Raw genomic sequence first — 23,090 nt, forward strand, 5'->3', positions numbered from 1 at the left:
ACTGAAGATCTTGCAAGCTACCAGACACTGCTGTCCTCCTTCTCTTCCAGCATCACTGCTGCTAAATTGGTTTTCTTCAACGACAGGATCAACGGTGCCACGGACACACGTAAGTTATTCTCCATCTTTAAGTCTCTGCTCTACCCTCCACCACCTCCTCCAGCTACCAACCTCACTGCTGATAGCTTTGCCTCCTTGTTTACTGACAAAGTGGCAGCTATCAGCAGCCAATTCTCCAAACAACTAACTCACAACCTGTCTACTCCGGCTCAAGGCTCATTGTTCCCTGGTATTACCCCTCTCGCTGAGACTGAGGTATCTAAACTACTAACATGTAGCCATCCTACTACCTGTCCGCTAGATCCGATCCCATCTAACCTCCTTCAAGCCATATTACCGACTGTCACCCCGGCAATCACACATTTGATTAATTCCTCCCTCACTTCCAGCACATTCCCCTCTGCTATCAAAGTGGCTAGGGTAGCACCACTGCTCAAAAAACCTTCACTCGATCCCACTCGAGTGGAAAACTATCGGCCGGTCTCACTCCTCCCATTCCTTTCCAAAACCATTGAGAGGGCGGTGTCTAGACAAGTTACAAATTCAAGCAAAATTCCTGTCAAGAAACAACCTTCTTGATCCACTTCAATCTGGCTTCAAAAGCGGACACTCCACTGAAACAGCCCTGTTGCCTGTGACGGAGGCCTTAAAAACTGCAAGAGCTGCTGCCCAATCCTCGGTTCTCATTCTGCTAGACTTATCGGCTGCTTTTGACACTGTCAATCACAGCATTCTCCTCTCCATACTCTCAAGTATCGGCATCTCTGGCAGTGCACTTTCCTGGTTCGAATCTTACCTCACTGGGCGTTCGTTCAGTGTGACCTGGCCAGGCCAGTTGTCTTTGCCATATACACCACCTCGCTGGGCCCGATCATCCGCTCGCATGGTTTTTCATATCACTGCTATGCGGATGATACTCAACTCTATCTGTCTTTCCTTCCTGATGACCCCACTGTCTCGACGCGGATCTCGGTTTCCCTTGCTGACATATCCAGGTGGATGAAGGATTACTGTCTTCAACTAAACCTGGCAAAAACTGAACTGTTGGTCTTCCCGGCCAGGTAACAAGGTATTTATCACAACATTGATATCAAAACTGACTCTTTATCTCTTGCTCCTACCAAGGCTGCAAGGAATCTAGGTGTCATTATCGATGACCAACTAATATTCTCCGACCATTTTGCCGCCGTCTCTCAGTCGTGCCGCTTCGCCCTATTTAACATCCGAAAAGTCAGGCCGTACCTGACCCAATATGCCACTCAACTGCTGGTACAAACCTTGGTGATTTCCTGCCTCGACTACTGCAATGCTCTTAACAGGCTTGCCGGCTTGTGCGGTGAAGCCACTAGATGATACAGAATGCGGCGGTGCGACGGGTGCTCAACCAGCCAAAGAGGGCACACGTTACTCCGCTGCTTATCGAGCTCCACTGGTTACCTGTAGCCACTCGCATCAAGTTCAAGTCTCTGATGCTTGCCTACAGAGTGATTGTTGGGAATGCTCCCACTTACTTAAATGCTCTTGTAAGAGCACATGTTACCCACCGGATGCTGCGTTCGTCAGATGAGCGTCGCCTGGCTCTGCCGGCTGCACAACCACGGCAATCCAGGCTATTCTCATTTGTAATTTCTACGTTGGTGGAACGAGCTGCCAAAAACCACCAGAGAAGGGGCCTCCCTCCCTGTCTTTAAAAGCACTTGAAGACCCAACTCTTCAGAGAGCACCTCATCTCCTAACTTAGAATTACCAGCACCACTTAGCAGTATTTATTTATTGTTACACTAATGTTTTTGTTGCAATGTAGCTTGAATGTTTTTCTCCCTTGTAAGTCGCTTTGGATAAAAGCGTCTGCTAAATGTAATGTTGTGTGCGTGTGGTGGTTTGTCGGAGCATAACGTTAACATATTGCTAAGAAAAGGCTCAATTTATGTTTCACAAATCAATATTTTTGAACATTATTTTCACCTCTGGACATGAATCTCAATTTCTCCATAATTCAAAAATGTAATTCAATAACTTGATCCAAAATGTTATTTTCAAAAATATATTGGAGCTGTTGCTTCCAAACCCATGTTATCCAAGGTGTCTTTTCTTTAAACAAAAATAAAGTGCTCATTTCCTTAAGCAAGTAAGCTTTAGTTACAACTTCAGCCAGGTGAAATAAACATTTATTTGTATTTTTCTTAGACACATATGTAATAAAATACATATCAAAGAGTGCACACAAGAGTCTGTGGAGGTCACAATATTTTTAGAATATATAATGAATAGAATATAATGCGTATAGAAAGTAGTTATTTAACCTTCACAGTAACACTATCAGCTCAAAAAGAGCTTCAGGATAAAGTCACTAACAGTGGTAAAAAAAGAAAACATCTTAATGTCCATGTAGGGGTTTGGCACTGGCTGTGCATGTTCATGGAGTGAAATGTAATAAAATATACCATGCATTCCTCACTGTGCACTTTTTTCCAATGTAGATATACTGTAAGAAATGTCTTGTGGATGCTCTGATCGGGGTTAAATGAAACCGTGTGACAAGACGATGGAGTTCCGACAATCACGTTCTACAAAGATGGATCTGAGGTTAAAACAGCAGATAATAATCACAGAGAAAAAGTGCCTTCATGCCACCCCACCCCAACACTGTGTAGATGGAGAAAAAATGACTAGAATTGAAACGCCATCACGCACACACACACACAGAGCTGTGGGAGGAACAGAATGGTTTCACCTTTGTTTTCGGCACCGAGAACACCTGCCTGTATTCCACTTTCAAGGAGGTATATTCCTGCCGTTAAAATGGGAGTCTATCAATATACTGTTTACTTCATTCTGGACACAGTGACCATTCTTTTGCACAGTAACAGGCTGTTTGTTTTTTTGTTTTTCTTCAAATTTATTTAATTACTATAGGAATTCATGTCAACCTCCGTCAGACGATGTTATTGTTTTATTTCAGCACCCCGGCCTCATCAAATAACTTGATGCAGGACTTAACTTTGCAGAACACGACTGCTTGAGTTGGAGGCTCTTTCTCGTCATTTCCGGTTAATGTTCCCAGCTAAAATGTGTGAAGATATTGTGATTAAAACGGCACAGGGATGAACAGGGGTTCAACATATCACACCTCTGAAAGGGAAATTGATTTACACGCTGTGGTGCGGGGATGGTGTGGTTTGAGCAGCCACATCTGTCCTGGGTCCAGGTGATTGGGGACCCAAGGATCAGTGTGGCTGTTAACCTGTGGCTCGCGGATTGATCGAAAGAGCAACAGGTAAAACCCTCATCCCCCCACACACACACAGGAGAGGAGCCGTTGTCATAACATATGTCTATCTGCTCCCGGGCTTATTCCAACTACCCACTATCCACAATAAACTGGTGTCAACCCCGTCTTCTGTGCCACTTGGGTGGTGGGTGGGAGGTGAAACTGCCTCACACCCATTTAAAGACACGCTTGAAAATAAAAATAACATGGCCACAGATCCCAAACAAGTCATCAGTTACAAATAAATAGACCAGGAGACAAAGTGCATTCACAAAGACTAATCTACCGCAACAATGAACAATAAATCGAAGGAGAAATACTAAATAAAAGTAAAACTAACCACTGAAACACTTTTGGAACGTTTAGCTCCTCTCTCTTAAACTCACAGTCTTGTGACACAGTCACAAGTCATGAACCACCCCCCTCCCCCCCCTCAAAAGATAGAAATTCTTACCAACCCAGTCCCAGTGTAAAAATAAAGGGAATAATCACAATTTATCTTTGATTGTGCGTTATTCTTCCTCGCTAGTTGTTGTGCACGGCGGCCATGCACAGGCTTCCCTCCTCCTCGATGGTCTCCAGCTCGTCGGTGCGGATGGCCTGCGTGATGAGGTTCAGCTCCTCGCACAGCGTCTCGTAGCGGTACGCCACCCGGATGTCCGGCACGTTGGTGCGCCGGATGTCGTTGCTCGCCTGACCCTCCTGGGTGTAGCGCGGGCCGAGCCAGTTGCTCTTCACCTGGTCCAGAAGGAGAAGCGCTCAAATATATAGACACGACTCTACTGAAGCTTGGCTTGATGACGCGACAAAATGGAGTCGCTTTCGGTGACATAATGGGGCGGTTTCCTGGACGCAGATTAGGCCTAATCTTAGACTCAATTCGTCTTTGATCTGGACCTAAAGTAGTCTCAGACTTGCCCTAGTCTTGGTTAAAAAAATAAAAATAAAATCGGATTTCCAGAGGGAAGATTAGAGGTAATCTAGCTCTCTATATTTTTGGATTAAAGGGTGTGGTCTCCAGGTGGACGGGGTTGATCTGGACTGAGACCAGCACCAAGACCAGACAAGAAGGAACTGACTAGTCCTTCATCACCTGAGTCTAGGATTTCCTAGTCTATAACGAAGCACGTTTTAAGAAAGGCCTTTTTAAATTCCGGATTAATTCCTAGAAGGATTATTTTAGTCCTGATTTCGATTAAACCCCTGTCTGTGAAGCCGACCCAACTTAATGTAATAAAGTGAATACAGAAGAAGAAGAAGAAGAAGAATTTGTTACATTTATTAAACAATATGAACAATAAGTCAAGCTAACTTTGTAAGAACTCACCTTGTGAGAAAACCCACTCATCAGCACGCTGTTTCTGGCCAGCTCACACATGTCACACGAGCTCAGCTTCCAGACCTGGGCTGCGATGCTGTACTCCTCCATCAGGGGCTCCTGGGAAGGAGAAAGTAACACCGGGAAATATCCAAACTGAGCTTGAAAAAGAGAAATAAAAGGTTTCTAACAAAGCTTTAACAAAGTTTGTCAAATTAAAAAACAAAAGCAAAAGAAACAAAAAAAAAAACCAACTCAAACTTTCAGAAACAGAAAACTTTCAGGCAGGTGGTGGTGAGGAAAGCAACAACCAATACCTGAGACATAAGTTTTAAAGTGGTATACTATATACATACATACATACATACATACATATACTGTGTGTGTATATATATATATATATATACACACACACAATATATATATATATATATATATATATATATATATACACATACACACACACACACACACACAATTTATTATACAGTATATGGTATATATATATGGAATATACTGTATATTTCAGTGTTCACTTGTTTCTCCATTTTTGACGGTGTAAATCAATGCACCAAGAAAACTAATTTTCCGTGGAGGAAGTTTCTAAACATATAGAGGTAGACGCCCTTTAACAACGTGACAACCAGACCGCACCAAGATGGCTGACAATGGCCCAAATCTGGTTGTCCTGGGGGAAACTGGGCAGCCGTCACCGTGGGCTTCCCTGCACGGACCTTGGTGAAGTGGAACTGCAGGGGGTCGTCGGTGGAGAGCGACACAATCAGGCCCCTGGAGAGGTACTCCGGCAGCGGGTTGCGGTGGTAGCTGAGGAACAGGCTGTTGTTGCTGAGCGGCGACATGGCGATGCCGACCTGCGCCAAATAATACAGATACTGCAGCACAGGAGCCTGGGGGCGGGAGAAGAAGAAAATGGAGTATTTGAAAGTACACGGTTATCGGCACGGCATTCTGTGAGGATGCTGAGTAATTCTTGCCAAATAACGATTTCTCATCAAAAAGAGAAGTGAAACAGAATTTGAATACTGGTATTCTACCCCCCCCCCTTTTATCTAAATACTATATCTATTCAATAAATGTATTACTATATTTATTCTAACCCTATAAATTTTTTTTTTTCTTATTTTATTTTATTAGTTTAAAGCTTCGATTTAATGTCGGGTTTATTGTACATCACCATTTCTATCTTAAGTTTTTCTTTCTGGTTGACTGTTTATTTCATAAGTTATTGTATCGGACAGAGTATTTTCTTTTTGGACATCTTTCACTTTTATCTTCATTTATCTATCTTTTTTATCTTTTATTATTTATCTGTTATTTTTAGATTATATCTGTTGTTTATCATAGGGTTTGATGTATATTGCCATATCTTTATTGTGCACAGTTAACTGTTAGGTTGACTGTGTTTTCCATGTATTAGCATTTTCTTTCCCATATTTGTATTATATTGTTTATTCTTTTAAAATATGAAGTATCTATCTATTTGTTCCTCCCACATTGTTGTACTTCCCTGACCTGTTAGATCATTAAAAAGATAAATGAATGGACAAAAAGATCACATGCCAAATTCTTGCGCAATAAAAAAAACAAGTTCCTTTCTCTTCAAATAAAAAGGAGACGCGAAACAGAACATATTTCATAAGCAAGGATGAGGCAGCTGTTTTTCGGGGTGGTACCTTCCTGAGCAGCAGCCCGTGCGAGATGTTCTCTGACAGCATAAAGCCAGAGACCAGGTGATGGATGGGACCTGCCTCGCCGCAGTGAGGACGCAGGACCAGCGTGTGGAAGCCTCGGTCCCTAAATGAAGGAAGACAGCAGTGGATTTAAAGTTCAGGTAAGTAGTAATTCAGGGTCATGTCATGTCAAATACACATTCACCGACTCATCATTAATAAGAGTCCATCCCTGCTAGGTGTGCTCAAAATTAAAGTAGCAATTCATAAAATAATAAGGCAAAATTCCATAATTGATATTTATCCCATATTTATTAATAAGAACTTGATAAGACCCAGCTATTCAATGTATGTGTTATGTGCTGTATATGCTCCTCTATATGCTGCCTCTATTGTTTTCACTGTTCCATTGCCACTTTAACAGCAATAACAATGTTTACTGTGTTAGAAAATGCTCAAAAATGCAACTGAAAAAGTTAATCAATAGCCTGCTTGCTCTTCTCTCTCCTTGACCTATAGTAGTAGATAAACTAGTCACATACTTCATTCTACCTGTGTCCCCTACATGGAGGACATTGTTTAATGATCCTTGCTTGGTAGATAAGTTCACCCAGCCATGTGCACAGAGAGAGCTTTTTAAGCAGATTCGATAGATAGATAGATAGATAGATAGATAGATAGATAGATAGATAGAAAGAGAGATAGAAAGAGAGAGAGAGAGAGATAGATGATAATAGTCAAACATAATAAGAAATGGAATAAAAAATAATATAATGCCAATATATGGAGAAATGTGAAGATATACAACTGTACATAATGAAATATGACAATATACACCGAACCTAATGATGAACAACAAATATAACAAAAAACAAACAAAAAATATATGAAAAACAACACAATAAATAGAAAATGGAAAAATAAATTACCAAAAGAAAGAACCTGAAAATATCAGAAGAAATTGGCAATGTACAATAAACCTAATAAGCATTGAATGTAAGCCTAAAGAATGGACAAAAACAAGATAGAAAAATAAACCCCAAAATGTTTGACAGTAAACAGAATGACAATAAACACTCAAAAATCAAACAGTAAAAAATATTATATATTATATTAGTTATTCACCAAAGCACAAACAAACATTGAATTCCATGATGCACAGTGAAAATCATGACTGTGAAGGTGCCTGGGTACCTGCGCAGGTGGTTGAGCACGGTCATGTTGGCGTACATGTAGTAGAGGTAGTAGGAGTAGGGCGGGTTGTCCTCCTCCCTCCAGTTGACCGGCAGCGGACTGTCCAGGTTGAAGATGTGCTGCTCCGGCTTGGACTCATCATCCACACTATCGAATCCCACCACCTGTGTGTGACGGAACCAGGAACACCCCCCCCCCCCCCCCCAAAAAAAATAAATATAGAAATATATAAAAGAATAAAAAATAAAAATGAGACAATCGAACTTGGTCCATTTTTAGTGAATGATTAAATAAAAAAGTGTTTGTTCTGTACATGCTGGAGGAAGAGATGCAGATCTGGGTGGCTTCCTGGGTTCACTGTAACCTCAAACAGCGGCATGAAGATGTTCTCCAGCATCTCCTGGAAGTTGGACAGCTGTCTCTTGGTGTGGTAGACATCACTTTAAAGAGAGAAAAACAATGAAAACTAAATAATTCACTTGTAGATTCTAGAGTATTTCCATTGTTTCAGGTGATTTTTTTATGCTAATGGTATTCACTAAAAGGAACATACTGCAAGAAAAAAGTGACTGTGAAATACGATAGTATTTTACGATAGTAAATATGCTGCACACCTGCGGCACATTTAATATCGTAAAGAAAATATGGAATGCAATTTTGTATGAATTAATAAAGTGAAAAATGGGCCAAAATGTGAGCTTAACAAGCTCACATTTAAAATAGAAAAATAGAAAATCTGATTAAATTTTGGGGGTTTTGGAAAATCTGGATATATAGAAAAGGGACAACTTCAAGATTTTGGAAGTAAAAGTTAAAATCACAGCTCATAGTGTAATGTGAGCTTAATGTGGCAAAATGAGCGAAACCAAAATCTAAATTATTTCAGGTCATAGTGTAACAACAGTTGATATAAAAAATATATATGTATATTTCCCAAAATCTTAAACCCCTCTTTATATGGCAAAATACAAATGGAAATGTTTTTGTGCAATATCGGCTCATTAAGCCACATTAAGCTCCCTATTTTTTTAGCATGTTCAGCCTAAATTAATAGATCCAAGAATTAATTAAAGATATATATCCTTTCTTCTTTTCACCAACGATAGTACCCATGGTGTTGTACAACTGGGTAACATTTCAAAGACGCTGATCAACGTTAAAGGTGATTTTACATTATTAAGCCACATTAAACCTTTTAGAAAGTGAGCCATGAAAATATCACTGAGTCTCTGCACTCACAACAGTCGAGGGACTTGAACTAGCCAGCGCACGTTGTCTGAGTGGACTCGGTGCTTGACGGCCCACTGCGCCAGTTTGTCCCACTCGTCTCTGGAGCGGCCGTAGATAGAGAGTCTGAGCTCAACGTTCTGGTACTTGCTCTCCTCCAGGTCAGCCATCACCTCCTGCAGAGACACGCTCAGTCAGCAGGGGGGCGCCAGTGAACCGTAAACCGATCGACCGGGCATCGACGCTCACATATTTTACGAGTCGAGCGTCAGGAAGAGGAAAAGTACCTTTATGATGTGACCGAAGTACTTCCCCTCCACGTAGTTGTCAGTTTTGATGAATATCTCCCTCAGGATGGACTCGCCGATGGGGTTGTATTTGGCGTTGAACTTGTCAAAGCGATGGAAGGTGTTGCGGTCCTGCAGAGAACACCGAGACACAAAGACTCGAGCTCCAACACGTCGGTTCTTCAAACCGCATGGAAAATGTTTTAAGCGCCAAGGGGTTTGGATCACTCACGGCGTGCATGTCCAGCGTGTCAACGCTCAGGTCGAAGGCCGTGAGGTTCATGCTCTCGAAAACCTCCATGAGCGTCTGGCCCTTCCCTTGCTCCACGTGGACGATCTCCGCGGGATACTTCTTCATAGCCCTCTTGATGAAACGCAGCAAGTGCTTCTGATTCATGCAGGACGAGGCGTGGATGTGCGTGTCCACCTGCAGGTTTTATCCGGATGCAAAGCTGTCAAGATCCTGGTTGTTTGATATTAGGAAATAACAGGAAATGCCGTTGTTGGTCTCACCTTGCGGATGTTGTAGAAGTCTCGGTGTGGGACTTTCTTCTGTGCCGCCAGCTCCTTCATCTCATTGAGCAGGATGTGCATCTGGAACTTGGAGCTGAGGTACTGCAGACGGCGGTAGCAGAAGGACTTTCTGTGGCAACGAGGAGCACATTTAACACATTTGGGTAAGGGATAGCAATTGAGAACTTTTTGAGTGTGTTGGAAAAAAAAAAAATCCTGCAGTGCTCTTTGGCAAAAGTAGATAGTTGATCCCAGCAACTCACAATGGATATGATGTTAAGATGCCTTTAGTAAAACATGGGCATGAGAATATTAAAAACATAAAAGCAAACTGCTGGGGATCTAAGCGTTATGACCATAAGTTATTACTTATCCACTCATCATTGTTAACGTCTAACATATTGTCATAATCCATCCATCCCCCCATCCATCCATTCAATTGCTTAATCCTATTCAAGGTCATGCTGGGCTATGGGTGTAAATCCATGCAGGGTCACACTCACACACTCATAATACATTAACATATACAGGCAATGTGTGATCTCCACTAACCCTTACCCCAACCCCAACAGACACTATTAAAACAATTAATAAATATTAGCATCAGGGCTTGATGTGTCGGCGCCCCAACGATCCTTTGATCCACATTAAAAATAACATAATTCCTCATTCCTCACCTTAACCCCAACTCTAACCCTAATCCTATACATTTGGGGACCACAAGGTGTCTGCTCCACGTGGATTCCACTCCTTGTCCGTAAATTACACAATTCTTTAGTTTTATTTATTAATTATGATTAAAAAAATACCTTATTAAAAAAATAATAAATTGCATTAAAAATGATTTAAAAAAAAAAAGGAATAATTAAAAGATTACCACGATGCGCCCCAAGGTTCTTTGATCTACATAAAATTGAAATAAAATATATTCCTCAGCCTACCCATAACCCTAAGCATAACGTGCATTTCTTTGGGGTATGGGAAGAAACCAGAGCACCCTGAGAAAAAACACTCAAAACCAGGGAGACCATGTAACAAACCACAAAGGGAGCAAACTGAGAGTCAAGATTGAAACTCCAGTGGCAACAGCACTCACCACCGATGTGTACTGAGTTGACTACTATTCAAAGAATTCAAATAATTCCAATTATTTCAAAAGCACACTATCTTAACCACAGCCACAGCCCACAGCCCCCCAAAACTCACACTGGTCCGTTGATGATGAGCGCCATCATGACGTTCATGTCGGCGATGTACTCCTGCAGGTCTGGATAGGGGAGGTCCAGCTCCGTGCTCCTGACAAACGTAACAAACCGTTCATTTAAGATAGAAATGTGTCTAGACAGGCGTGCTTGATTTAAGTGACTTCAAGGAAAGTGTGGAAAGTGACTTTGGGTTCAGAGTTCAGCATCTCACTTGTCCATTGTGCTCCTGGTGGTGTACACGTGCACGACGCCGTTCACCATCTTGCAGCCGTAGCCCGTGTCGGGCGGCATGCAGGCGGGGTCCTGGTTCTCATAGGGGTGCGTTTTGGAAACAAGCGGGTGCATCGCGACGTCTAAGAGAGCACACAACGTCACCCTCTGTGTGTGTGTGTGTGTGTGTGTGTGTGTGTGTGTGTGTGTGTGTGTGTGTGTGTGTGTGTGTGTGTGTGTGTGTGTGTGTGTGTGTGTGTGTGCATGCGGGGGGGGGGGGGGGGTCGGGGACATGCGACATGTCAATTTCCCAGCATGCTTGTGTGTGAGTAGCTGATGGGTTGTGGATGTTATTTATGTGTAAATAATATAAATAATTAGATGTGAGTTATTGTATTTTTGTCTTTGTACACAGAGTAGAAATCAATATTGAAACACCGATATTTATTATTAGTTTGTAGCGGAAACAGCTAGGATTGTCTGCCGCGGAGTAGGGCTGGGCGATTAAACTATGTCGATAATTTTCATGATAAAATCTTAACGATAACAATGATAAATTCATGAGATTTATTTTCGATATGGTTTAAGAACGTGTTCCTCGACTTACAAAAACACGACACGAACAGCCAATCGTATAGCAGAGGAACAACCATGTGACACGATCAGCCTGATCAGTCTGACCAGTGTTGGGGTCCAGGCGAGCTGGGGCTTCCTCCACTCTCTCCCCAGCTGCGGTGCTCCCCAGCCGGGCAGCGGGATGAGGTTCATCCAGAGCTGATGCGGCAGTTCTTCCTCAAACACCAACTCAACCCTAACCCTAACTGTACTGCAAATTGAGCATCATTATTATCATTATTAAATATAAATTGTCATAAATATTGACATCTAACAGTATATAAAACATATTGTGATAACATTTTTGGCAATATCGTCCAGCCCTACCTCAGACCCTCCTCTCGAGGGATTCACAGAAGGGGGTACAAACCCCTTGATGAGTTACAGGATCTGTAACACTTGCCTATTGGGACTGGGCGAGGGGGCCAAATGATTTTGTTTTGTTATCTCCGCCGAGACCATTTTTTTGCTCATAATTTAACTGAGATCTGTTTTTTTTTTTTTTTCATGACAATGTGAACGGCACAAACCACATGGATCCGATCTTTTCAATTCGGAATTGGGCCACTTTCATATGTGGTCCTAAATCGGATACAGGTCTGATATTTTGCAATGCGACCTCAGTCTGAAGAGTCAACGTCAATTCAATTTGAATGTATTATTATTATTAAAAAAAAAATAATAATTTTTTATTTTATTTTATTCTCCATTCTATCGGATTCTTAGGCTTTTTTAAAGTGCAAATTGAACCTAAATAAACCTCACAAGAACAAATTCCTAGTATAAGTAAATGTACCTGCTTGGTAAACGTGTTCAGGTACTCCTCACTTAACGACGGAGTTCCGTTCCTAGGACCAGGTCGTTAAGCAAATTGATTGATAAGCGAGGACCTGTGTTATTTCACGGTAAGGGGACTTGGCTGGTGTATATAGTGTATATAGTGTATATAGTCCTATTTCACGTTAAGGGGGCATGGCTGGTATATATGGTGCATATAGTGTATATAGTGTAATTTCACGGTAAGGGGGCGTGGCTGGTATATATGGTGCATATAGTGTATATAGTGTAATTTCACGGTAAGGGGGCGTGGCGATTGCGAACGCTAGTGTAGTAAATACTGACAGACTGCGGGAACGAAACTGAGAACGGTGATGAGATGTATACAGTGCACAGTATACTGTATAGTATATATAGTGTATATAATGTATACAGTGTATACTGTGTAATCTATACAGTGTATATAGTATATATAGTGTATATAGTATATATAGTATACAGTGTATATAGTATATATAGTATATAGTGTATATAGTATATACTGTAAAAGGTGATGCTCGATGAGATGCATGACGCCGCGCACGCAGCGCACAGCGCACAGCGCACCAAACAGACTGGTCAGAGAGCTGGTCGTGAGTCCGAACGGTCGTTAAACAGCTAGGTCGTTAAGTGAGGAATACCTGTACTTGTAAATCGACATGTGTATTCATAGTGTTTGTGGCCTGCTATATAAGAGTTAAAATTTATAGATGTCTGTGTGTGTTGGTGTGTCTGTTAGTATGTGTGTGTGTGTGTGTGTGTGTGTGTGTGTGTGTGTGTGTGTGTGTGTGTGTGTGTGCGTGCGTGTGTGTGAGTGTACGCACTGTTGGAGGCGCTGGTTTCGGGGAGCTCCTCCTCGTAGGCCCCCAGGTCCAGGGGCCTCTCACTCAGCTCCTGCAGGCAGCGCGCCGTGGTGCTGCAGAAGCTCTGCAGTGACAGACCCATGTACTTCTCCCTGATGAACAGAGCCTTCACGACACACTTGGCTGCATCCAGCAGGTCTGTGAAGGGAACCTGAGGAGGGGAAGGATGGAAGAATGAGATAAGAGGAGGAAGACGAAGAAGAAGAAATAGAGCTGCAGGCAGCAATACACTGGCTCCAGTTTAGTCATGTGAGGTACCATAATCCGAGGTCCCATAATCCGAGGATCCCGAATCTGTAATTATATGCGGGGGACGTTTGGAGCGGACAGAGGGACTCTCTCCGACCGTCTCGGAGCAGACGTGACTGAAAATCGTGCAGGCTCGGGTTGGGAGGAGGGCGAGTTCGAGTTGAATTTGACGTTTGAGGAAGACCCGCCGAGTCAGCTCCGGGGGGCCTCATCCCTGCTGCACGCTGCCGGCCAGAGAGCGCCAAGGCCGGGGTGAGAGCGGAGGAAGCGCCAACGCTCCTGCTGTACGCTCGGCTGTTTGTATCACATGGTTGTTTCTCTGCTCTGTACGATTGGCTGTTTGTGTCACATATTTTGTAAAATGCGGCACCAGTTTAAGTTTTCCGATTTGCCTTTAAACGCAGCCCCGGCTCAAGCTGTCCGTCTCGGTGTTAGGGGTGTCCGCACTCGCAAGTGGCTGGAGGAGAATGACTTCCATGGGACGAGGCTGAGGCTTATATAACTTTCGGCTGATGATACCACAAAGTAGCCCGCTCCTGGTCTTAATGTTGTAGCTGATCGGTGTGTCTGTGTGGAATTATGGACAAAATCACATCCACCAATAAAAATCATCTCTCTCGAGATTGGGATCCCGGACACAAAATGTTATCAAATCGGGTCCATCCGTAGTATAGTGTGTATCCTTGGTGTGAAAAAACACTTGAACTTGAACTTACTCCACATTTCTCCTCTCCGGAAATGCTGACTCTCTGGTACTCCTTCTCTAGGATCATCTCTCTTTCCTGGAAGTCAGGAAATTGGTTCTGCTCCTTCATGTACCTGATGACACAGTGGCAACAAAATCAAAAATGTAAATCAAGTCGACACAGGCCGTTCCAGCCCGAGACCAGCGGGAGGGGAGAACACAGCGATGCCTGTTTACTCACTCCAGGTCTGTAGCGCTGTCTGTTTTCATGAACTCCTGTTTGGCTCGCAGCAGGATGTCGGGCTCCAGCCTGGGAACAGAGGAGCCAAATAATTGAGAAGTAATGCTTAGAGGAACTACGAGTGTTTTTTTTTTTTGAGTTTCGGCGAAGTTAGCGGCCCCTGCGGAGAAGAGCCGTTGCAATGCCAGCAGGAGCAACGGTGACTATTCGGTTCGCAAGAATTCAGAGTCATTGTATGGAAACTGCCAGGTAGGTGTTAATTACATAGATGTATCAAACCAAAAAAAAAACATGGACACTGATAGGAAGATAGTAGAATATTTGTAGTGCCACTAAGCGATTCCTTGGTTAAAGGACTGATGATATGGTAAAGTGAGCCTAAATGGAAGTACACAGAGGGATTTTTGAACTTAAGAAAGTTGTAATGCTCACAAGCCCCACGCTGATGAAACATGTGTGCGTGTCTTTTTGCATGAAAAAAAAGGTTGAAATAGAAATAGAAAGAAAAATGAGAATGTTATCCGAGAGTGTTTTCTGGGCGAGATATTGATATAATATCGATATTGTGATATGAGACTATTGTCTGAGATTTAGGTTACTGTAATATTGTCATATAGTTAAACGTTGTCTTTAAGGCTGCGTTATAGAAACGCAACTTTCGGAACTCCATAGACCGTTCTAGATGTTCTCATCGATGCCTCTGCTGTATCCGCTTGGTCATGACAGATTGTAAAGTTATATAGTCATAGTCATCCTCAAAACCATCAAATTCTCAACATCGCGCTATTCGCCCCAAAGAAATATTGTGACATTTGAGTTGGGCAACCTGGCCCCGCCCTAAAAAAACATGCGGAGGATTCTTCAGCGTCTCGTTCCCGGTGTTTGCTTTTTTTAATTTTGGGCGAACGCAGCTGGACTTTCGTACTTGACATCCTGGCTGATCTGTCTCTCCAGGCGCTGCCGCCGCTCCTCCAGCTGCTCGATGGGACTGTCCTCGGGGAACTCGTACGGGGCGCTGCGCATCTCGCGCTCCGCCAGGCCGTGCGAGAACAGCTCCTGCACATGAAGACATCAAAATAAAAGAAATGAAAAATCAGCGCAGCAAAATAATAGACACACCAGCCACTCGTGGGAAGAGGACTATGAAACCCTCACAGTGTAAAACTACTCCAAGATGTTGAATAACAGCGTTCCAAACAGAAATGAACTCACTTATGTCCTTATGTCCTGTTATACAGTTGATTTTAACCAACAATGTAAGCACAAGTGGCCAGCTCAAGTGTACATACACAGTTAGTTAGAAGTTTTGCATGATCTCTCCAAAGACACATTACAAAGTATTGGGACAAACAGGGTTACATATAATAGCAAATACTAACTGGTCAATCTCCATCAACAATATTTTGAAAGTGTGGGAACTGACTCATTAAAAGTCCATCCACTATCCCACTTACTTATTCTGGGAGTAGACTGCAATAATTTTATATATATATATATATAAATTATGTTATTGTATGGTCAAATATAAAATATAAATTTTAAATAAATTTGCCAGGTACATTTACATATACAATGAATTTGTTCTAGTGAGGTTTGCATAAGAAATATAATATAATATTATAATATAACACACACAAATATAATCATCTTCTTCTTTGGCCTGCTCCCCTTTAGGGATCGCCACAGCGGATCATCCGCCTCCAACACCTTCTGTTCTGCGCATCTTCCTCCCTTATGCCGACCGCCTGCACGTCCTCCCTCACCACCACATCCATAAACCTTCCCTTTCGGACCTTCCTCTTTTCCTCTTGCCTGGCAGCTCCATCCTCAGCCTCCTTCTCCCCGTGTCACTCTCATCTCTCTCTACACGCGTGTCCAAACCTCAATCTGGCCTCTCTCACTTTTCCAAGTGTCCAACCTGAGCTGTCCCTCTAATGTATTCATTCTTAATCCTGTCAGAAAATAAAATAGAAAAAAAGTAAAAAAAAAAAAAAAGTAATTAAAATAAAATAGTTAAATTTATACGAGACACAAAAAATATAAAACAGAAATAGGCATATATATATATATATATATATATATATATATATATATATATATATATATATATATATATATATATATATATATATATATATATATATATATGTCCATTAGGTCCACTAACACTAACCTCAGCGATCTCCTTGTATTTCCCGTCCATGGATGTGCGGAGGTCAATGGACTGCTTTAGGGCCACAGGAATTCCAGGCAAGGAATGCTGGGATGTGAGAAGATGGCGGGCGCCGCGGAGATCAACTGGGGGAGAAAGACAAAAGGAGTAAGTCACGAGACAAACAGTTTTATCACCAGCACTAAAAAAGTTGTAGGTGCCGTTGCATTAATGCTCTGTGTTCATGATTCCATAATATTAGGCTATACATCAATAAATAATTGACTCATTGTGAAGTTAGAATTTAAAGGTCATGTAATTAAACAGTCCACTGTTTACAGTCTCATGTTTCTGTTCACGTTCTCTGTCTGTATTGCTCGGACGGAATTCGCTGAAGGACTGTATGCAATCCCACATGAGCGGAGGTCTCTTACGAGGCTCGGCTGTACTGCATTCAACGTAATAACTATTGACTTCTGAAGCTGAAGCAGACAACCAAAGAGACTTTGAAAGACTTTAAAGGACTCAACCTCTTTTCATGACGAGCAGCGCCACGAGGTATTTTGTTCTATTTGAATGTCTACGAACGCCTTGTTTGTTTCACGTTTACGCCGAGCATCATTTTGCGTTTTCACTGGTTTCATGCTCTGCACCGTATATTTTGTTTCGTACCACGTTCTTTCACAAGTATAGTTCTCACGGCGTGACTAAGGCACGGATACATCAGGAAAAAACAAGGCGTGCCCAAGCGACAAGCGCCCGTTTTAAGAACCGACTTGTGTCTGCGTCGTCGTGGAGAGGGCTACGGTGAGACATCGCCCGCTCCACGCGGGTAGGCGAGAGGATTAGACCACATTGGGTAAGACACGACGATGATCCAGCGTGTCGGACAAGCGGAGCGCACGACACATTGTTGGCATGGCGACTGCAATCAATGGTGGTTCGACTGTGTCGAAAGCGCAACCTTCCAGACCAAAGCCGAGAAGTGCTCTACTGCTACTACTGCCCTTAAGTTAGAGTGGTGTGAGAAGTGGAGAACATGGAAATTACAACTAAGAACTCAAGACAATTAACCTTGCATACTGTGCTTAACCCACGTGTTCAGGGATCAATCTAATGCAGTGTTCGTTTGTGGTTGTTACGTGTCACAAAGAGAACTTCACCCTCATAAGCAAGTGAATGAGTTTAAGTAAAGGTTAAAGAAAAGGAACATTATTATAAGTTAAAATTAAGATTTGTGAAATTTTGCTTTTTATGAAAAGCGACCAAGCTTAAAGGGCAACTTAAGCCAAGTTTGAAGGGTAACTCCACTAATGTGAAAACTTTTCTTAGGCAAAGGATAAATGATTTAATGCATTTCTGAGCATATTCCCTCCGCAATCAAGGTTTATACTTGCATATTTGCGCGAAAGTAATTTCCAATCTGCATTGCTTTGTTTGGAAATTGAAGACGGCTTGAAGTCGAGGTCAAGCTTAAAGGCGGATGACTCCAGCAGCTGGCATGGCAGGGTCACGGGAGGCTCAGCGACGAGTCCGTCAGGCTCACCCAGAGAAGCTTCTACGTCGACGATGGCTCGACAAGCGTAAAGCCACCCGCTGAGTTCATACGTCTGGTGGAAGAGTCAAGAGCCGCGTGCAGAACAGGGAACCTTCGGCCGCACAAGTTCGTGCCCAATGGCGAGGAAGTGATTGCCGCAATACCACCTGAAGAACGTGCCCAGACCAAAGATCTTGACATGGCCTGAGAAGAATTTCACATCGAGAGGGCAAGTGGAGTTCAGTGGTGCGTTGAAGCGTCCACAGTCCAATTCCAGTTAAAAAACATCCTCCGACAAGGAGAGGGGTCCTCTCGACCGTCGCCTCCGTCGATGATCCGCTGGGGTCCGTGGCGCCCTTTACACTAGTCGGCAAACAGATCCTTCAGGCGCTATGTAGGGACAAGGTAGGCTGGGAAGAAGACCTCCCCAAGCACGTTCTGCCACCACGGCAGTTTTTTAATGCGTACGGTATTTTTGAAAATGGAAAACCTCAATTAAAGCAAGGGCTCAGTTTCCTCAAACAAGATGAATAAATCAGAAAACTTCTGCCCCTTATCTTGCTGCCAATATTAATTTAGAAGCAGCTAAATTGATCCCTCTTTCAAATATCCACAAAATAGATATAGATAATTACTCAAATAGGGAGGGAGGGCTGGATGTAAAGATGAATCATCAAAAGCAGCTCCGTCAATGATGGCTCAGCGAGTCGACCGTTCGAGTTGCCCCCAATTCCGCCAGCTTGTTCTGTAAAGCTCTGCGTCGTAGCCGAACCTGGCAACCCGGCAACCGTCCGTCTCCCAGTGCCACCAGTCAGAACTCCCCAGCGGAGGTCTGAGCTCAGCTGCTGTTTGTCCCTCAAGACACAATGGACCGTTCAGACGGAGAGCCGCTCACAAACACACACACAGGTGCACGCACGCACGCACGCACACACGCACGCACACGCACACGCACACCCCGTGAGACTCCAGTTCAATACAATCCTGGTCCTCACAGACAGGAACAGAGTGCAAATCAAGAGTATTGTATTTAAAAAAAAAAAAAAAAAAAAAAAAAAGTTTGGCCTCTAAGGGGAGGCCTGGGAGCGCCGTGTAGAGTGGTCGCTGAGGGCCACAGGGAGACGGAGAGGTTGGGCAGCGAGAAGCAGCCTCCGGCTCCGTTCTTCTCAGAGCGTGTTTAGCCGTCCAAGTGCCGCCATTTTAACACCCCCCCCCCGCCCCAAAACTGCCACCTGCTTCTGAAATATTTATCATCCTGCTGAATATTTCATTCTCACCGCGCTGGAATGTCTGTGGCTGCGGCTCGCCACCAGTTTTGATAGGCTATCATGTGCGCACACACGCGCGCGCCCGCGGGCGGAGGAGCACGTAGGGCGATACGGTGACACCGCAATCCGGGTTTGCCCTGATTGAGACTCTGAGAGCGTCTTGTCCGTCCTCCACGGATAAACGTAACGGCGACCGATTACCGTCTCGGCCACGAAGCCAGATAAAGAATAGACGGTGGGGCCTCGTCGGCAGAGGCGCGGCGACTCTCCTGGGGCGGCACAAGACGGACCGTACCGTCTCCTCCGGGGAGAAAAAGGGGCGACGGTGAAACGAGCGCCTGCGCCGCACACCACATGCTTACCACCTCCTGCCCAACACCGCCCAATCAACACCTCCTACTCAACACACTCAACCAGCTCTTATTTTTACCCGCTCGCAAGGGAGCGATGTCAAAACGAACAAAAAGGCACCGAAAAGGAGGCAACACACATTACTCCCTGCTAGCACTGAGCGTCAGGGCCATGAGGATACAATCATTTCCCCGACGGCTAAACTCTTGCCATTAATCCTCTTGGCAGCGATAAGAGGGAGCACATTTATTAACTGCAAACATTTCCGTCAAGCGCTCGGGCTGAGGCGCCACCAGTGCTGTGAGCAGGGATCACATCCACTCTGTGCTCGCGGTAATGGGCATCAGAGCGAAGAAGGCCGGGATATGACCGGCGGCAAAGACATTCAAGCCGGTCCAAGCCAGGCCAAGCAAAGCCCACCGGGCCCCGAGCTAATCCCATAACGGCTGCTATATTTGGATTGGTTGCATCTGTGGTTATATAACCATTCATCCCCCATGGGTGGGAAAAACCATCAGTTGGGATTTGAAATTCAGCCGTGCTTCACTCATACTGTACATACACGTAAGGCCGTTGGGTGGATTACCCTGGAATCCCAAAATTCCTTTCGAAAACTTCGACGTCCTTTTTCAACATCTGGGTTTACCCTCGTCTTCCAAGTCACTTGCTTTCCTCCAAATTTTGGCTTCTTCTGATCCATTGTTGTTATTTTTTTTCTCCCGGTCACATGATGTGGTGGGGATATATTTTTTTCAATCCAAGGGTGCTGTTCTTTTCTGTGAATTTTTATCCACATCGTCGGTTTACTGACAATATGGATGCTAGTGAATGAATGTGCGGCCGTCTTTCACTTCGACCAACAATGGAAACAGTGTATAGAGGAACCATGTCAACAAACACGCCCCTTCAGCAGCTCATTTCTTGAGCCCGTCACCGAGCTCCAAAACGAGGTTACAGAGTGTCACGTTGCCACGAGAGTTCAACACATGCATATTTTAGCAGCAATACACTATGTGGAGGATTTCACACTTCGGCCTCACTTCATCCTCTCCAATTAGATATAATGTGGTGTCAAAGGTCACTGGGGAAGCGATAACCAGTGGGGAAAAAAAATCCCACAAAATGCACTGAGAAGAATGGAATGAGGTCAAAGGTCAGGGGCCTTTAGAGTCAACTTCACAGACTAAGAATTGCCAAAGTAACTTATCATAAAAAAAATCATAAAAATCCAATGCATTTTGTTATGTTTATTTAGTCTCATTTCAAGAGGCTAATTTTATATCATATTATACCAAGTAACCTCTCTTTCCCGCCCTCTTTCTGCCAGACACTCCATTACCGTCCGTGCACCTGATTCCACTGGATGAGTAGGATTATTGTTATGGCTGCAGGAAATGACAGTCTTAGAGTGAGAGACACATCTGTCCACAGCTTATGCATCACTACTGCGTTGAAAGGAAAACAGGAGAATACAAACAACGACAAGATACCACACATCTGTGCATTTAGACAACAAGTGCATTCTCTTGTATCTCGAGACACAAGAGTGATCCTGGAAAGGACAAGACAAAAAAAAAAAATGCACATTTTTGTGTTTTACAATCTGGCTGCTTTCAATGGTGTAGGCAGCAAATCCTGCTGGAGCCGTTTCATGCAAAATACACACACACACACACACACACACACACACACACACACACACACACACACACACACACACACACACACACACACACACACACACACACACACACACACACACACACACACACACACACAGCAAGCGAGTTCTGCATCATCTTAAAAAAAACCTACGGCATGCGCTCTTTCTTCTTCTGACTGCTGACTCGCCATCAAGCAGCGGAGATCACACAAAACAAGAGGCGGAGGTAGAGGTGTCAGGGGGCATCGCTCTCCTGCTGAGGTCTGTTCTCCACATTGTCTTATGACTGTAACATCTAGTCTGTGCCTAGTATTCTCAACTTCCCCTTTGAATTATTATTATTATTGTTTTTTTAATTTAATAAATAAATAAATAAATAGATCTGCTCGTGAGGCATCTATCAATTGATCTACTCCTTCGTACACAGTTTTACAAGCTTTTACAGCCTCCCCAAGAGAAGAGAGGAGAGAAGAGAAATCAATCCAAGGCAACAACAACAAAGATGGCATTGCTCAGGGCAAGTACACACAGCTGTGAAGGGACGGAGGGGAAGAGGGAGCGAGGGAGAGAGAGAGAGAGAGAGAGAGAGGGAGAGAGAGGGGGGGGGGGGGGGGGAGACATTGTTTTGTTTTGTACGGGATGAGGCTAGAGAGACGGAGAGGGTGTCCTGGATGGAGAGGTGGAGCACACCGGACAGCAGATGACTGTGATGACCCCTTTGCCATGGGAGAACATGGAGGGAGTGGGGGACGGAGTGAGAGAGAGAGAGAGAGAGAGAGGAGGACAAGAGCAGACAGGGACACCACATGACACTGAAGTTGAAGGACAACATTGGCAAAGCAGCCCTCCACCTCACACACACACACACACACACACACACACACACACACACACACACACACACACACACACACACACACACACACACACACACACACACACACACACACTCGCTGCCTCCCCTAATCAGCGCCTGTCATACGTACACAGAGCCGGTGCTGCAGATCCAGGCACTCCCCCTCTCCTCCTCCCAGTGACCCTCCCTCTGTCTGCTTCCTGGTTCAGGCCAGCTGTCGCGGCACTCGCCCGCCTCTGCAGCTGAGACTCCTTGCTTCAGCCGCTCTGACATCGATGTGGAGCATACCATGTAGGGCAGAGTAGTAGGGGTGGTAGTGGAGGTGCAGGTGCTGGATGCGGTGCAGAGGTACTTGACTCTGTGGATTGAATGTGGTTCTTTCCCCACTGCCTCTTGTCCTCATATCACTCCCTCACGTCTCCGCTGTGTTTTGCAATTCCCCCTGGCTGTCGTGTGTGTGTGTAGAGCGTTTCTTCAGTGTGTGTGTGTGTGTGTGTGTGTGTGTGTGTCCATGTGTCGGTATTCGGGAACCGCACATGTGTAAACGCAACGCTGGACCGAGGGAGACATCTCTCTCTCTCTCTCTCTCTCTCTCTCTCTCTCTCTCTCTCTCTCTCTCTCTCTCTCTCTCTCTCTCTCTCTCTCTCTCTCTCTCTCTCTCTCTCTCTCTCTCTCTCTCTCTCTCTCTCTCATCATCATCATCATCATCATCATGTAAATACACACACACACACACACACACAGATGTGTCGTTTTACATTAATGTTAAAATCTTGACACAGCATCAAGACTTGTTAGTGTCGTTTAGTTACTTCAAA

At 44.0% G+C, this 23,090-nt stretch overlaps 1 protein-coding gene across 1 annotated transcript; it reads right to left on the minus strand.

Annotated features, from left to right (window-relative positions):
- Positions 1 to 3,090: 3,090 nt before the first annotated feature.
- ampd2b (adenosine monophosphate deaminase 2b) lies at positions 3,091 to 22,513 on the minus strand. The gene is made up of 18 exons (XM_080015466.1): positions 22,403 to 22,513; positions 16,619 to 16,743; positions 15,371 to 15,501; positions 14,446 to 14,514; positions 14,236 to 14,338; positions 13,232 to 13,421; positions 10,978 to 11,119; positions 10,768 to 10,857; positions 9,562 to 9,691; positions 9,281 to 9,475; positions 9,049 to 9,180; positions 8,774 to 8,937; positions 7,848 to 7,974; positions 7,535 to 7,698; positions 6,344 to 6,464; positions 5,384 to 5,557; positions 4,659 to 4,769; positions 3,091 to 4,069 (listed from the first exon to the last, which is right to left on the minus strand). Exons 2-18 carry the CDS (start codon positions 16,646 to 16,648, stop codon positions 3,857 to 3,859), a joined length of 2,286 nt encoding a protein of 761 aa, XP_079871592.1. The 5' UTR covers positions 16,649 to 16,743; positions 22,403 to 22,513; the 3' UTR covers positions 3,091 to 3,856.
- Between the last annotated feature and the right edge of the window lie 577 nt (positions 22,514 to 23,090).

This window comes from Zeus faber, assembly GCF_960531495.2.
Source record: "Zeus faber genome assembly, chromosome: 15".
Lineage (NCBI taxonomy): Eukaryota > Metazoa > Chordata > Actinopteri > Zeiformes > Zeidae > Zeus > Zeus faber.